We start from the raw sequence: 13,683 nt of genomic DNA, 5'->3' as shown, positions 1-13,683 counted from the left end.
TCTTTAACTTGGGGACAAAGAAGTCATTGCTGGGGCAGAAGAACTGAGTAGTATAGTGTCAAGGTAGACACACTATAGGGCTTGTACTATGCATGGAGAAAAGCTCTGAGCAATGCTGGATCCAGAAATTGCTACGATAGCTACTTTTTTTGTATTTGTTCTACTTGCTGAGCAAGATTGTATGTACTGAACCATATTGTAGCCACAGTTTGGTATCTCATAATGGGCATGTGGCATTTTGAAATTCTTAGAATGTAATCACACATTGGGCCTAACAACATAATATCCTAATCTTACATATACAGGTGTATTTTTCATTTTCATTTTATATACTTTTTGTTTTAACCTTTGTTTTTAAAAACATATACAAATATATTTCTTCATTACCACAGTAGGCTCATTATTTATACCAGTCATTAGAGTCCAGAGCGTTTTAATTGCAATGCAATGTAGGCTAAGTTTGAATCTATCACATACTAATCCATCGGTAATGTAATGTCATGAGTCTCTTTTAAGGTGTTAACACGTTTAGTCATTTAGCAGACGCTCTTATCCAGAGCAACAACGAGGGTTAAACTGAATTAGAATGTCACGTCCTTTACCCAAAACCGTAATTTGAAAATAAATATGTGCACACATTAGGGCGAGAAGGAAGAATAGCTTGTGAGCAGCCTCAGTCCAAAGTTAATTCCCTGCCCTATACTTGAAACTGTTCCGCGTGACCACGTGCTTTTATAATTTCCATTTGATCTAAATATGTAAGCTTCCTTCGCCTATCGCCTTACGTTGGTCTCTACCGCAATGTCTATTTGTCAGATATGGTCGTGAGAGCACAAATCGGAGAGCCCAGTTTGTTTATACCCGCCCTCTCAGACACGTTGCCCTAGGAAAGGCTGCACGGGGTGTATGGTTACACTCCTACATCGCTCAATTTACCGCATCACTACAAGGTCCGGTCATGAGTGAGAGCTAACTGTCCTTAATTCACCGCTGAGAAAAGGGGAAGCCACAACTCACTTTTGGTAAGCATATTTTACCTGCATTGTTTTGCCCAGGACGTGTAAAAAGCGTAGTATCAATAGATGCAGCGGAATATTTTGTGAAAATGATCACTCAGTGTTAGATTCATTGAATTGTTGTAGCCTATTTGCTATTCATGTAGTCTACGTTTGCGATTCATGTCAAATGAGTCAGCGTTAGAGTAAGATATCTGTCGCATTTAAAAAGAGAATTACGGAAAGCGTTTTGTCTACAGTTTGTTCTTTGGTCCGGATTGTGTAAATGTAAGATACATTTAGGCGTGTGTCAGTTCTTATTTCCATTTCCATATTTTTTTGTTAGTCTATATTGCAACTGTGCAATATAGCCTAGAGCTTCAGTGTTCTTCTTCATTTTATTTTTGTCCAGGCTAGTTAAAGGAAAACGTAGGTTAGGCATTAGTGCGGCTCCTGTATTGCTCTTAGGCTACTGTAGCCTAGTAATTATGGGGCGCCGTTTGTGAAAGGTTGCACGTCCGTTAATCCTGCTAATTTTTCGCACATTTAGCACAAATAAATGCAGCACAATATTTAATGGTCACTTTTTTAAACATTTAGAGGGAAATTCATCTAAATAGGCCTACATGTCAAAACTTATCCAGAGCAATGTTCTGCAGTATGCAAAATAATAAAATAATATTTGATAGAACTGTTAAATCTAAATGTTAAATCAAAATCTAAATTATAAGTCTAAATGTTGAATCTAAATCTAAATGTTAAATCTAAATCTAAATGTTAAATCTAATTTTACTTGGTTAAATATTTAGCTAAATAGTTAAATATTTAGCTAAATATTTAGCTAAATATTTAGCTAAATATTTAGTTAAATATTTAGCTAGATATTTAGAGACGAGCCAATAGCCGAGCTCCTGGCAGTAGCAGTGCACACAGCCCCGCCCATACCCGGAACAGTGAGTGCAACGTGGGTGACGGACTCAAACATGGTTAGTTATTTTCAGTTAGGAGAGATCGAACGCCCCGTTATGGCAGGTGCCTCCAAGGTGTAGGTCCACCGGCGGTGCCGTCCACATCATTAATGGTAAATTGTTTTAATTTGAACTTCTTAACACACCTTGGAGGAAGTTACATTACCTAGCTAGCTAGCTAAAGTTAGCTAACATTTGTCAGGGTGACTCGGATACTAAAGACTCGGATGCTCAGTTAGTGCTATCGCTAATTACCTTAAAACCCTTCAAAGTCAATATTTAACTATTTAGCTAAATATTTAACTAAATATTTAACATTTAGATTTAACATTTAGATTTAGATTTAACATTTAGATTATTTAGATTATTTAGATTTAACATTTAAGATTTAGAATTAAGATTTAGATTTAACATTTAACATTTAGCCTAGATTTAACAGTTCTATAAAATATGTTTTTATTATTTTGCAGAACATTGCAGAACATTGCTCTGGATAAGTTAAAAATAAGTTAAAGATTGGGCTGCATTTATTTGTGCTAAATGTGCGAAAAATGAGCAGGATTAACGGACGTGCAACCTTTTACAAACGTTGCCCCATAAATGGCCAAGTGAAGTCGTCTCTAACTCGTGTCCCCATTCGCTGTTTTGCTGTAGGCTATTACATAATCACACAATATTGCTTATTTGGTTTGAGGAGTAGGCTGTTTAGTGGATTCAGTAAATAATTAAACTGCAAAGCAGCTGCTTACACTATTTTTGTGCTGTCCCTTATTCAAGGTTTACCGCTTTTCAGGGACCTCAAACTCGATTCGTTCAAAAACAGGATTCCAATGAAAGCCTCACATTAACAAAGATTCTCAATTTGTACATATTCATATTCAAGTAATTATATGGCATTATATAGCCTCATCAAATTCTAAATGGAAAACTGTTATGCCCAATAATGTAACCAATTGTAATATAGTATGTAGCAGTAGGCCTAATGGTTTTATTTGGTCGGCTTCCGATCTACAGGGAATAGGTTCATGGCGGGTTGAGATGGGTTTTGTAGAAACATTAACTTGCATATTTAAAAGATATGCAGATGAGTTTCTGTGCAAATGACAAGAGACTTTGAATAAACGTGTATGATATTTGACATAAGATTGACATCCAGTGTAAGCTACTGCTGTAGGGCTAGGCCTATTATTGTACTGCTGTGTGAGTAGACTACATTGTACTCTAATGTTAGGTGACTGCAAGGATATTTGACAATAATTTTGCTGTCCACCTTTACTTGTGTCTAAACCATGCCTGTGTTATGCTGTCAGGTTTTTTTAATGCTCTCTCGTGGATAACAACCACAGGTGAGGATGTCGGCATCAGACTCAGATTACTCCATTGACTGGCTGGCCAGTGACGAGGAGTACGACAGCCCAGTTGGATTAAGCCCTGATCACCCTGACAGACAAAAAACATCCTTACCCCAACCACAACCACTGTCAAGGGAATCCCAAATAACCATACACGCTGGACTCATTGGAAGCACAACTAACAGTGACAAAAACTGTGACGAAAAAATACAAAATGGGAACTCCAGGGTAAAGAATGACAGGAATGGCAATGACTCCAGCAGTGTCACCCCAACCACCGCCAAGGACTCCTGGGTCACAGAAACCCAGAGATACATCTTTTTTGGCCAACAGCAGAGACAGTCTTGGGCCATTTGGACTACCTCTCCTTATAGCATAGAAAGTGGATTTGGTGGGAAGCATCGTCAACCTAGGAAGAGATCCCACAGTCCTGGGCTACCAGTACAGAGAGAGGGTACAAAGCCTGAGGAGGCGGATAAAGATACATTGCTTGCACGTAAGGTGAGAGTTTACCAATTAGCCTTTATCTTCTCAAGTAGGCTGTATCTTATTTGCTTGATAGGTCACATGACAAGTGCAAATTCCTATGTAGGCCTACATAGCGTTAGCATAAGAAAATATAATCATATATTTTCTCCTCTGCCCTGCCTATTTTGTGTCCAGTGAGCTCCATACAATTTAGAAAGTTCCACTGTCGGATTGGCTGAGCCAACTGTGGGCATGGTTGCTGTATCACTATAACTACAGCCAAAACCTTGTTAGTCTGCTGGGAAAATCCAAATGTAGTCACAGGTCATGGCTTAGTTCTTCAATATTGCTTCCTCCCTCATTGTATTTCCAGGGTTTGAACATAGCAAGCATGGGTGGGATTGAAGAGCAGGCCCAAGTTGAAACCAATTCAACTGGGTTACATATTAAAGTTTCATTATTGACAGTGTCCTAATGGTGAAAGTGACTGATAGTGTGTAAGAGAAAATAGTATTGGTCCAATAGTAGGTTCCATATTTCAAAGTGTCTGGAAAGAGTGTGTTGTAAATTCAAACTTCTTCCAATTGGCATTATTCAGAGCAAATAATATTGTTAATATAGTAGTGTTTTCCGACATGACACTTTGTTGTTGGGATAGGCAGATAAAATAAATACGATTTCAATTATCATTAGGATTATTAAAAGGACTATTATAATTTTTGGTAATATTATCCTTATTGTAATTTATCTCATGAACACATTGGTATTTTTATTTTTTTATTTGGCATATTGATACAACATGCCACAACTACGGCCCAAACACGTCACAGGCCACGCCCAAATGTCCACTTGATTGCATTTCCACTCCATTGCTCCAATTCTTCTGAACCAAATTATCTCGAATTAAGTATATTGATTGTTCAGCCTGTTTCCTGTTGCGCAAATTCATTTCAGAGACCTAAGCCAGGACAAATTGCCACTGATGCTAGTCATGATTGGAAATTCCCTTACATGTCAAGTAATGGCACCCCAAGCAACCTTTTAAAGCACTATGAGTAAGCTATTCTTTACAGCAGCAACCCAGTCATCCCATTGTCCCGTTTTTATGTCCCATATATAAATAGAGCTAAATTACAGCTGTTTGAATTTTAACCAAATCTGACAATGGGTGCCATTGGAGAAATGTCTTATTTTCTGATTTAAAAACGGAATAAACTAATGTCTAAGTCTGTAAATGGCTTAGTAAGATGAGACACAGTACTGATGTGTGAAGGGTGGTGGGTTTGAATCCAGTCAGAGGTATAAAGATTTATTTTTTATTCTGACAGAAATTACAGTTTCAAGTCTTCTGGTTAATCCCAGTGTAAATATCTTTTGTCAATTTTACAACATTTTGCCATTTTGAAGGAGGAATCCGCCATTGCTGCTTGCAGCTATATTCCATATACATTTTTGAATATTCAATCACCCTGCTCTTATAAAGTCACATGTCAACAGGAGTGCATCACATGTTGCTACTACCTCGAAAGGAACACACTGTACCTGCCTCAGACAAGTGAGGGCTGAAGGGTCATGTGACTACAACTTGTATAAGGTGGTACTGTTGGGACAGCACTGAAATAGACCAACCATGGCAAATGATTTTCTAGGAAATAATTGGCTGGTTGTTAAACAGACGTCTTTGCCACATCATTTTATTAACACCATAGAAATAGAGGCTTTGTTTTTCACCCAGTTTTAACTCAATGTCTCCTCATTTATCAACAACAGTGCTTGGATCTGCAATGTTACATCCGCCCGCTATCCAACATCCTTCTAGGTCTGCAATCCGGCCGATACTCTGAACGTAAGTGAGTCGTCTAATCCTTGCTCTGTGAACTTGTGTATCTATGTCCCTTCAATCCCTTCTTGACCATCCTACTTATTTTCCCTGACTAGTACACACATGGCCAACCGGCTTTCTCAATAGAGTTGTGGTGCGTCATTTGCCTAGCAATTGAGATAGATCCGCTAAAGAAAGAAAAAGTGCCAGGACTTTTAATGAACTGAAAGATCATTACTGATAGGATGATGTCAATAGGACAGGAGTTAGTGTCCCCAATGCATCAGAGGTCAATGTCTTTCAAAAACATTGTTCCAATTTTGAAACAATCACATTATCCATTTAAACAGTATTAGTATTTGGGTTAAAGTTAAATCTTTAGGAATCGTAATAAGAACAAAACACTGTTACGTAGTACTTACGTTCAAATGTTGAAGTTCTTTAGTTAATGGCTAAAGGCCCTTTTAAGGGAACAGCCCAAATGCACATAAATTACAAGGGGCAGAACGTCCAAATCAGCAAAGACCATAGTCTAGACATAAAATCTAGCCGCTTGTTAACCTAAGAGTGGTACACATGGTAAAAGGCTATGATCAAAGGAAGGTCGACATTTGTTGCATTCAATGTTCGAGAGACATGCTTAATTTTGTTTCAGTACTGTGCAAGTTCATGCTATCCAGCCTGTATATCTAGATGTGTCACAATAACTCAATATTATACTATCTAACTTGTTCACACACAGATGCAAACCCATGTGTTTCCAAATAGAGCGTAGTCAATGGCATTCAATACTCATGACAAATGTGCCTCTGTCTTGTAGGCCTCAGCAGTTTCCAGGAGAGTGTTGCGATGGATCGCATTCAGAGAATAATGGGGGTCCTTCAGAATCCAAATATGGGGTAAATATCTCCCTAAATATCTTATCTTGCCTCTCACTACCTATGCAACACAAACCTCTCCAAACCTCAGTCTTTCTCCACCTAGCCTTTATGTCTCTCCTCATTCTCGGAGCTTCATTCGACTAGTGACAGATCTGCAGCGGTGACACTAGCAGTGTGGCTGGCTGAACATGGTCAGAACCTTGAATCTGACGTGCTGAAATATTGAATGCAGTTGACTGAACGATTCCTGGCAGCCAGACTGTTCAAAAAAGCACTGAACCGTCTCTTACTGAATAATAAGACTCGTCTCCTATTGATTAAGTCTCGTATTGATGCAACAACACACTGCAGTCCACGGTTTAACTTCAGCTTTTTTTGAAGGGGATGTCTAGTCAGCTTATCAGGATTTTTTTGTTAGAAGTGATTATCTTTGTGTGTTATGCTTCATGGAGAATTCTATTGGCAGCTTTCAGCTAGCTTGGCACATGCTCAACACGTGCGTGATTAGCTCAGAAATGAGCCAGGAACTACAGTCTGTAGCAACTAAAGACTCCTAAGGAAAGCTCCAGAAGCCCCCTCCATCCATTCGAAAAGCCCAAAGCTGAGATATTATCTTATCGACACTACCAGCTGTCTGCTTGTCTGGCCAAAAAGTGCTGCAGAGCACACTAGCTTTATAAGCCAGAAACACAATTTCCCACCAAATCAGCTGGCACTCACAGGGAAATAGAAATGTATGAAATAGAGTTGAGCAGTTTTGGCCTGTGTTTGTTTCAGGAGCAGACCTCATAGAGAGACAGAACACACAAGCACAGCAGGTGTCCCTTTGTCAAGGGTGCTGGATTGTTTCCAGACTTCCCATCTGCGGAGGAGTCAGTAGAATGAAGAGACTTGACCAGATAGCTCGGCCATCCAAGAAGAAGAGAGAGGAGACTGGGAGGGCGTTAGCTAGCGAGCGTAACTGCTTTAAATCCTGCTTAGAGCAGCTACAGCAGCAGAGAGGCCACTACGGGCCGCCTTGGGGCTTACCACGCTATTTATAGTGGTGAATGAAACAAGGGCCTTCCCCCACTGCCACGTGTGGGCCAGGCCATGTGTGCGTAAAGCAGAATAGCGGCTCTCTTCAGTCACATTTCTCATGTGGAACTGAACATGCCCCACTCATCCTCTCCTACAGGCATAATGTGTTCCATTTGCAGAGCATGTGTCTGTGAGGGGTGGATGGGTGGGGGAGATAAGATCACATACCAGACATTAAGGAATGTAGAACATGGAACAGATTAGATTTACCCTCTGGCATTTGTATTCAGTAGTTTAGCATTAACTCACTTGGTGACTCAGATGAATTGGAAAGAACAGAATGTGGCAATGCTTTATGGTACGATTATGTAATGGCTATTGCATTATTTTGAGCTGCTGTGCGGCTTTATATTTTTGTAAACGTTTATCTAAAAAGGACATTTTGAAGACGTTCAGGAATCCAGACAACTTAGCAAGTTAAATGTCATGTTGACATTTCAGGACTGTATACCTTTTTAAAGGAAAATCTTTTTCATAATTAGGACTTTTCATTAAAAACCGATACGAAAAAGAAAAAGATAATTGTGCCCAACCAATGTAAAATGTACAAAACAATTCTTAACCTCATCTTTTCTCTGTCTCTGTTCCAGTGAACGCTACATCAGCATTATACTGAAAATGGAAGAAATGCTTCATAGCTGGTTCCCCCATGTGAAAGCATGCTGTGACCATCTCATTGGCAACCAGAAAGATGACAGCACTCAAGCTAAGAGGCAAAAGGTACAGTTGCCAAATTCATGCAGTAATATTTGATGGGGGAAAAGCGACAATCGGAAGCTAGTAACATGGTTACTGTCGTGTGCATGTTTGTGTGTCATGAGATCCATGGCTCGATCTCATAGTGTGAGCTCAGCATGGCTCCGTGGATTCATTGCTCAGGAGTGCTCATCCAAACAACGTCACATGCGGCATTGCACGTTCTTGGGTCCTGAGCAAGACACCTGCCATATTGCATTCATACAGTTCATACATTCATACAGTGCCTGGTTCTCGGAATAATTGAGAATCTAACACACAGATAGACATACAAAGATTCCTGGAATTATAGTTGGATTATTGTTACTAAATTCTAATTAGATTATTGATTATTATAGATAGAAATTATTATGGGGATATAATAATCATTGTGGTGGTGTATCCAGATCTTGACAACTATAGTCTTACAATAACAGGCATTCAGAAAGGAATGTCTTTGAGAACAGGTAAAGGTCATCTGACTGAAGGAGGAAGCACAGAATTGTATTTTAATTACAGGGTTATATTAATTCCTCACATATTCCAAAATCCGAATTAAAGTAAAAATGGTTATACAGTATATTTATTTCAAAAGAAGTGTGTTGGGAATGTACAACATTTTAAGTGAAGTATTTTTGTTTGATGAGATACAATTAGTTTTAAGTCTATTTAAAACTAAATGTATATATTTTTCATGCCAACCTAACTTTCAGTTTGTCTTTCGTTTGCAGTACCACAGCCCGGCTAATCTGCCACCTCTCGCCCCACTCTCCTCACTGTGTCAAACTGAGGGGGACCACACCCCGAGAGCAGACGATGCCCCTTTCCCTGGCTCCTACTTTGCTCCACACCTGAAATGGCTCCACACGTCCCCCATTTGCTCTTCCAAGACAACTCAGCAGACACCGGCTCGACCCTCCACCTGCCCCCCTTCGTCCCGTCAGGACCCTGGCATGACCCAGGACAATGCAGTCTCCTCCAGCACTGACCCAAAGACTGAACCCCACCTTATTCGACCCAGGCGGCAGCCCATTTTCAAAATAAGCTCTCCCTGCCTGGAAAGACTGCTCAAGGCAAAGGGCAGCATCATCACCCCCAGAAATATGGGCGATGGTAGCAATGAGAGTAGCGGGTCATAATGTTGGTGGTACTGGACTTGGGAACGTAAATGCTGTTTACATGCAGTGATAGCTATGGTAGAGGAGAAATGGCTGAAGGAGGGACTGAGTTGGCCCATGTACCACACAAGACAGGAGGAGGTTTAATCCACACAGGCCCTTTAAGGCTCCAGTAGAGTGGAGTTTACATGTTGCTGGCCCTTTAAGAGCATGTTTGAGATCCTTCGTACCAACTTCTGTTTACCTGGATTAACAAAGCCTGAGGAAATAGATCACAATGAGACGTAGTTAATCTTTTGATATATTTTTTAAATTTCATTCTGAAACTTGTAAACTTTGGTTTAGGATTTCGAGAGATTTCAAGAAATTATTCTAAACATTAATGGGATAAACCAACATGTAGAAACTAGGAGTTTTCATTGGTTGTACTTGAGCGCAACACAAACTTATCTTTTTGAGTGAGTGTCATCTTAATAGTAACATTTTGAGATTTTCCTCAGATTTCCTCCCGGTTCCTCATGGTGGCATGCGAGAAAGGTGAAAAGAAGGAACGATTTTTGAGACTTTGTGACGTTTTTGAGAATGTGTCAATGATACTTTCAATGATGAAAAAACGTTGGCAGTACAATGTGTTGAATCCATCTTCTCACTTTTTGGTAACTCAGCTCCAGAGAGTTGAATAATGACTGTTACTTTATCAAATTGCTTCTAGTTTTTTTTTATATATATTTTTGGAGAGTTAGTTAAGTGTGATAGGAAAGGCAGAGAAGGAGGAAGACATGCATGCCTTTGTGGTATTCACACTTGTCCTGTGAGCCACCAGGGCACCCTGACTTTGTTAGTTTTTGATATGATTCCTCTACCTCATGTTGACACCTTGCCAAGACATGAAAGGATAAAAAAAAGCATAAGGGCAACATCTTGCAAAGTCTGTCACAAACCAGGATGAATCATTAGCCATCCAACCTGACATATTTTGTTTTTCGAGTCCCTGAACGGAGTACTCCAAGCAATACATTGCTAGTTTCACACACTACATCTAAAACTATAAAGTGAAGAATTACAGAATGCTGGCTAATATGGTAGTCCTACATTGTGATATACCCCAAAGATGTGAGCCAAACCATATTAGAAAGATAATATCCATCTATGTGGGTCATTGTAAGGATTTCAAGTTTCTTAAAAAACACCTGGTCAGTGCCTGTCACTATGCCTGTAATATAATGTAACAAGAGAGAAACTACAGGGACTTGGAAGGACATTGCAGACCAGAGATCCAGTAATTCCTGCCACTTCCAATTTTTCAACTTTACCATCAAGTCTTGCCAACGTCTTTCTATACAAGGATTCTATACATAATCTACATGATGTTTTTACGCAATGATTAACAATGAATGGTTACATGTGGGATGACAAAAGGAGTTAACCTTTGTGTATATCATTTTGGACAAAGTCCAAGGTTTATTTACCCCCTAAAAGGTGGCCTTTGTGACATTTTATACTTCAATAAATATGCTTGTTTTCATCAATCGAGCCTTCTGCCTAATATTTGTCCTATCAACCTTTACTTTTTATACTGTCGGTTTGGGTTTCTACCAAAGACACACAGAAAAAAACAAACATTTTTGAAGCCTTTATTGTGTTTTTTTCTGCTTTAGGAAACTCGGCATAGGCAAATTAAAAATTAAAAGAAAATAAATATGGATATTCATGTAAAACATTTTCCTAATGAAGCATTATACATAATGTACAATATTCCCCCCCCCTCTCCACAGGGTTCAATAATTCTATACACATTTCCAAACCAAATAAACATACAGTACCTCCATGCTAAAAACCTGAAAATAGGATGTGGAGCAATAACCAATAATACTCGATGCACTGCTCATGTGAATTGCTGTTCTTGAAACTGCTATAAGAAACCACAAGGTGAAATAAAATACTGAAATTGTAATGTGTCTTGTGAGTACATCAAAGAATGCATTAAATAGTGAGTGTCCGGTTCTCATGAAAAAGATGCCTCTTTTGCTCAGGAGTTCCTACAGTTAGGTAAAGTGATTGTGATGCACCTCTGGGTTCTTGCTGAGTGTTTATTTGCAGTCTGTGAGCAGACAGCACATACCCAGGCTCAGTCTTTCCTAGGTAAGCATGTGAGAACAATACGTGTGTATGTGTGTTTGATCGAGATCTAATAATCGGTGTCGGAGCCCTCAGCGTTGTCAACGTTACGGGAGAGCATGTAGTTGTCCATATCGATGGAGCGGCAGTTGTTGATGGCATAACGAAGTCTCTCAGCCATGACGATCTGGCTGGAGTAGGGAGGCAGACGCAGCTGGAAGAAACACGTCTGGGAGGTGGGCAGACTGTCATACGGCTGGAGGAGGAAGAGCAGAGACGGTGTCAGTCTCACCTAAGCAGTCACACACTACCATGATAAGGTAATCTGACTCCACTGTGTTGCTGTTGCTCAGAAGCTGAAGCAGTTGTGCATGAGAAATGGAAACCAAGGCTTAAAAAAAAATAGTAAACCTTGCAAGCCTTGAACACGAACACTAAACTGTAAACGCTGACAAAGGAATGCACTTATTTGGGGTTAACCATTTATGCTAAGAAGGGATGTTTGAATCTAGAAGGGTTTGAATTCAAAAAACACAAAAATACTCTTTCCTATTCACAAAAGGGCATTGCTGTTGATGAATGAAGTTGAGGACACACAAAAATGTGTTAGATGCTCAAAATAGATGAAAAAACTGGACACTTTGTATTAAAGTGCTCTCTTGAGCAAATGATGGACGCCTATAGCCTACACCAACATCAACCAAACCTCTGGCTTTGACTCCACCTCCATAGTTGACCAACTCACCCTGTCCACCTTCATTATCTGGAACCTCTGGGAGATGTCGGCCGTGTTGGCGGGAAGCCTGGAGCGCCCGGAGACGAAGCGCATGAAGAGCACGCGCTCCTCGTTGGAAAACTCCTCCAGGGTCTGCCAGAACCACTGCACCAGGGCATGCTGCTCGTCCACCTCGCGGTAACGCACCACCTTCTTCAGCACCTCACAGCAGATCTCCGGCATGCCGCACACCATCTGCTCCAGCTGCTTGGCAGTCAGTAGGGACAGCAGAGGCACCGGCACAATCCATGACATGCCCTCGCGCACCGCCGCCACCTAGAGGATGGCAATTTTGGGCCATTATTTCAGATTGCTTTGAAAGGCAAAAAGTAGTACGGTTTGGAAGTGTTGGAAGTATGCCGAGATTGAATTTTTCACATAAAACAGCAAGACAACAGCTTTTCCATTGTAATTTTGTTGACTGTAGAAATGTTGTATCAGTAAACCAAATGTCTACCTAAGAATTTCTCATTTAACCTTTAATTCTGGTTTTCAATAACAGCTACACGCCATGTTCACCACTAAGTAGACCGCCATTGTATGAGAGCAGCGCTGTCCAGAACTTACTTGTCGATCAATCTCGTGCAGTCTGTACTCTATGGCCCGGTCCACATACTCCTTCCTGTTAGAGAAGGTGAGGGGGATGCTGTTTCCTCCTGGGATGATGGGCACCATCTTGCCGTCGGCACTTTGACCCACAAAGGAATCCAGAGGAATCATCTGGGGAGGAAAACACAAATCAGGGTTGAGTCAGTACATCCACAAATCACTAAGCCTAGAGGTCACTATGAAGTCGTTGTATAGCTGGGATTTGATTCATTATTTTTTACAGACTCATAGATCAAATGAAATTATTACACATATATCTTGCACAAGGTATTTGTTACTGAGCATGGATAACAATACATTTCCAGGTTGACCTTTTTCTGGGTTTTGAATGCTCCAACCATCAAATAAGATGAACAAATCAAGTATGGCCCAGGGCCAGGCCCCCGGATCCCTTCACAAGGCTGGGATTGAGGCCAAGCCCCCCCCCCCCCCCCCACCCCCCACCATTCAGGATATGCTGCATCGACAGAGGCTGTGGCATTCCATGTCGGGTACAGTACTGGGGTTGTGTGAGGATGTTTGCATAGACGAGGTGGAGGGGGCTTTTTGAGACTGACTGGCTTCCTTTGCGTAAGCCCTGGTTCTGTAGGGGAGCCATGGTGGTGCGGGGGAGGCAGTGGGAGGCAGTGTGTGCCTGTGGGAGGTGCTTGTGTGAGTGCATAGATGTGTGTACTACATTTGTGAATGCGGTTCGAGCTAGGCGGGCTGGTTATCGTATCAATAACAATCATGTCCAAAAAAGGAGAGAGGAGAGGGGTTGAT

The 13,683-nt window shown here is 40.7% G+C and overlaps 2 protein-coding genes across 9 annotated transcripts in view; one reads left to right on the top strand and one right to left on the bottom strand.

The window, feature by feature from the left end:
* The first annotated feature begins 645 nt into the window (after nt 1-645).
* On the top strand, nt 646-10,948 carry LOC146247027 (uncharacterized). 4 transcript variants are annotated; one of them, XM_084682298.1, is made up of 6 exons: nt 646-1,022; nt 3,310-3,816; nt 5,554-5,629; nt 6,426-6,504; nt 8,157-8,286; nt 9,033-10,948. In XM_084682298.1, exons 2-6 carry the CDS (start codon nt 3,316-3,318, stop codon nt 9,438-9,440), a joined length of 1,194 nt encoding a protein of 397 aa, XP_084538424.1. In that variant the 5' UTR covers nt 646-1,022; nt 3,310-3,315; the 3' UTR covers nt 9,441-10,948. The 4 variants fall into 4 exon arrangements, with proteins under 4 accessions (XP_084538424.1, XP_084538423.1, XP_084538422.1 ...); XM_084682297.1 differs by having other exon boundaries at nt 3,274-3,816; XM_084682296.1 differs by lacking the exon at nt 646-1,022 and adding an exon at nt 1,921-2,076 and having other exon boundaries at nt 3,274-3,816.
* Nucleotides 10,949-11,037: 89 nt separating this feature from the next.
* The window catches only part of herc1 (HECT and RLD domain containing E3 ubiquitin protein ligase family member 1), a 46,738-nt gene continuing 44,092 nt past the window's right edge, over nt 11,038-13,683 (bottom strand). For all 5 annotated transcript variants that reach the window (XM_084682289.1, XM_084682287.1, XM_084682288.1 and 2 more), the window contains exons 77-79: nt 12,880-13,032; nt 12,283-12,588; nt 11,038-11,793 (exon numbers count right to left, since the gene is read on the bottom strand). In XM_084682289.1, coding sequence (XP_084538415.1) covers nt 11,608-11,793; nt 12,283-12,588; nt 12,880-13,032 — 645 coding nt within the window. In that variant the 3' untranslated portion in view covers nt 11,038-11,607. The remainder of the gene's footprint in view (nt 11,794-12,282; nt 12,589-12,879; nt 13,033-13,683) is intronic.

Source organism: Hypomesus nipponensis, chromosome 19 (genome assembly GCF_054491055.1).
Source record: "Hypomesus nipponensis isolate SF chromosome 19, ASM5449105v1, whole genome shotgun sequence".
In the NCBI taxonomy this organism is placed as follows: Eukaryota; Metazoa; Chordata; class Actinopteri; order Osmeriformes; family Osmeridae; genus Hypomesus; species Hypomesus nipponensis.
This window is presented reverse-complemented; position numbering and strand designations above follow the sequence as displayed.

Bases quoted from the DNA above. Each gene is read 5' to 3' on its own strand.
- LOC146247027 (XM_084682295.1), top strand. The intron at 6,505-8,156 runs GTAAATATCTCC...TCTCTGTTCCAG, and splicing joins CTTCAGAATCCAAATATGGG to TGAACGCTACATCAGCATTA. The intron at 8,287-9,032 runs GTACAGTTGCCA...TTTCGTTTGCAG, and splicing joins CTCAAGCTAAGAGGCAAAAG to TACCACAGCCCGGCTAATCT.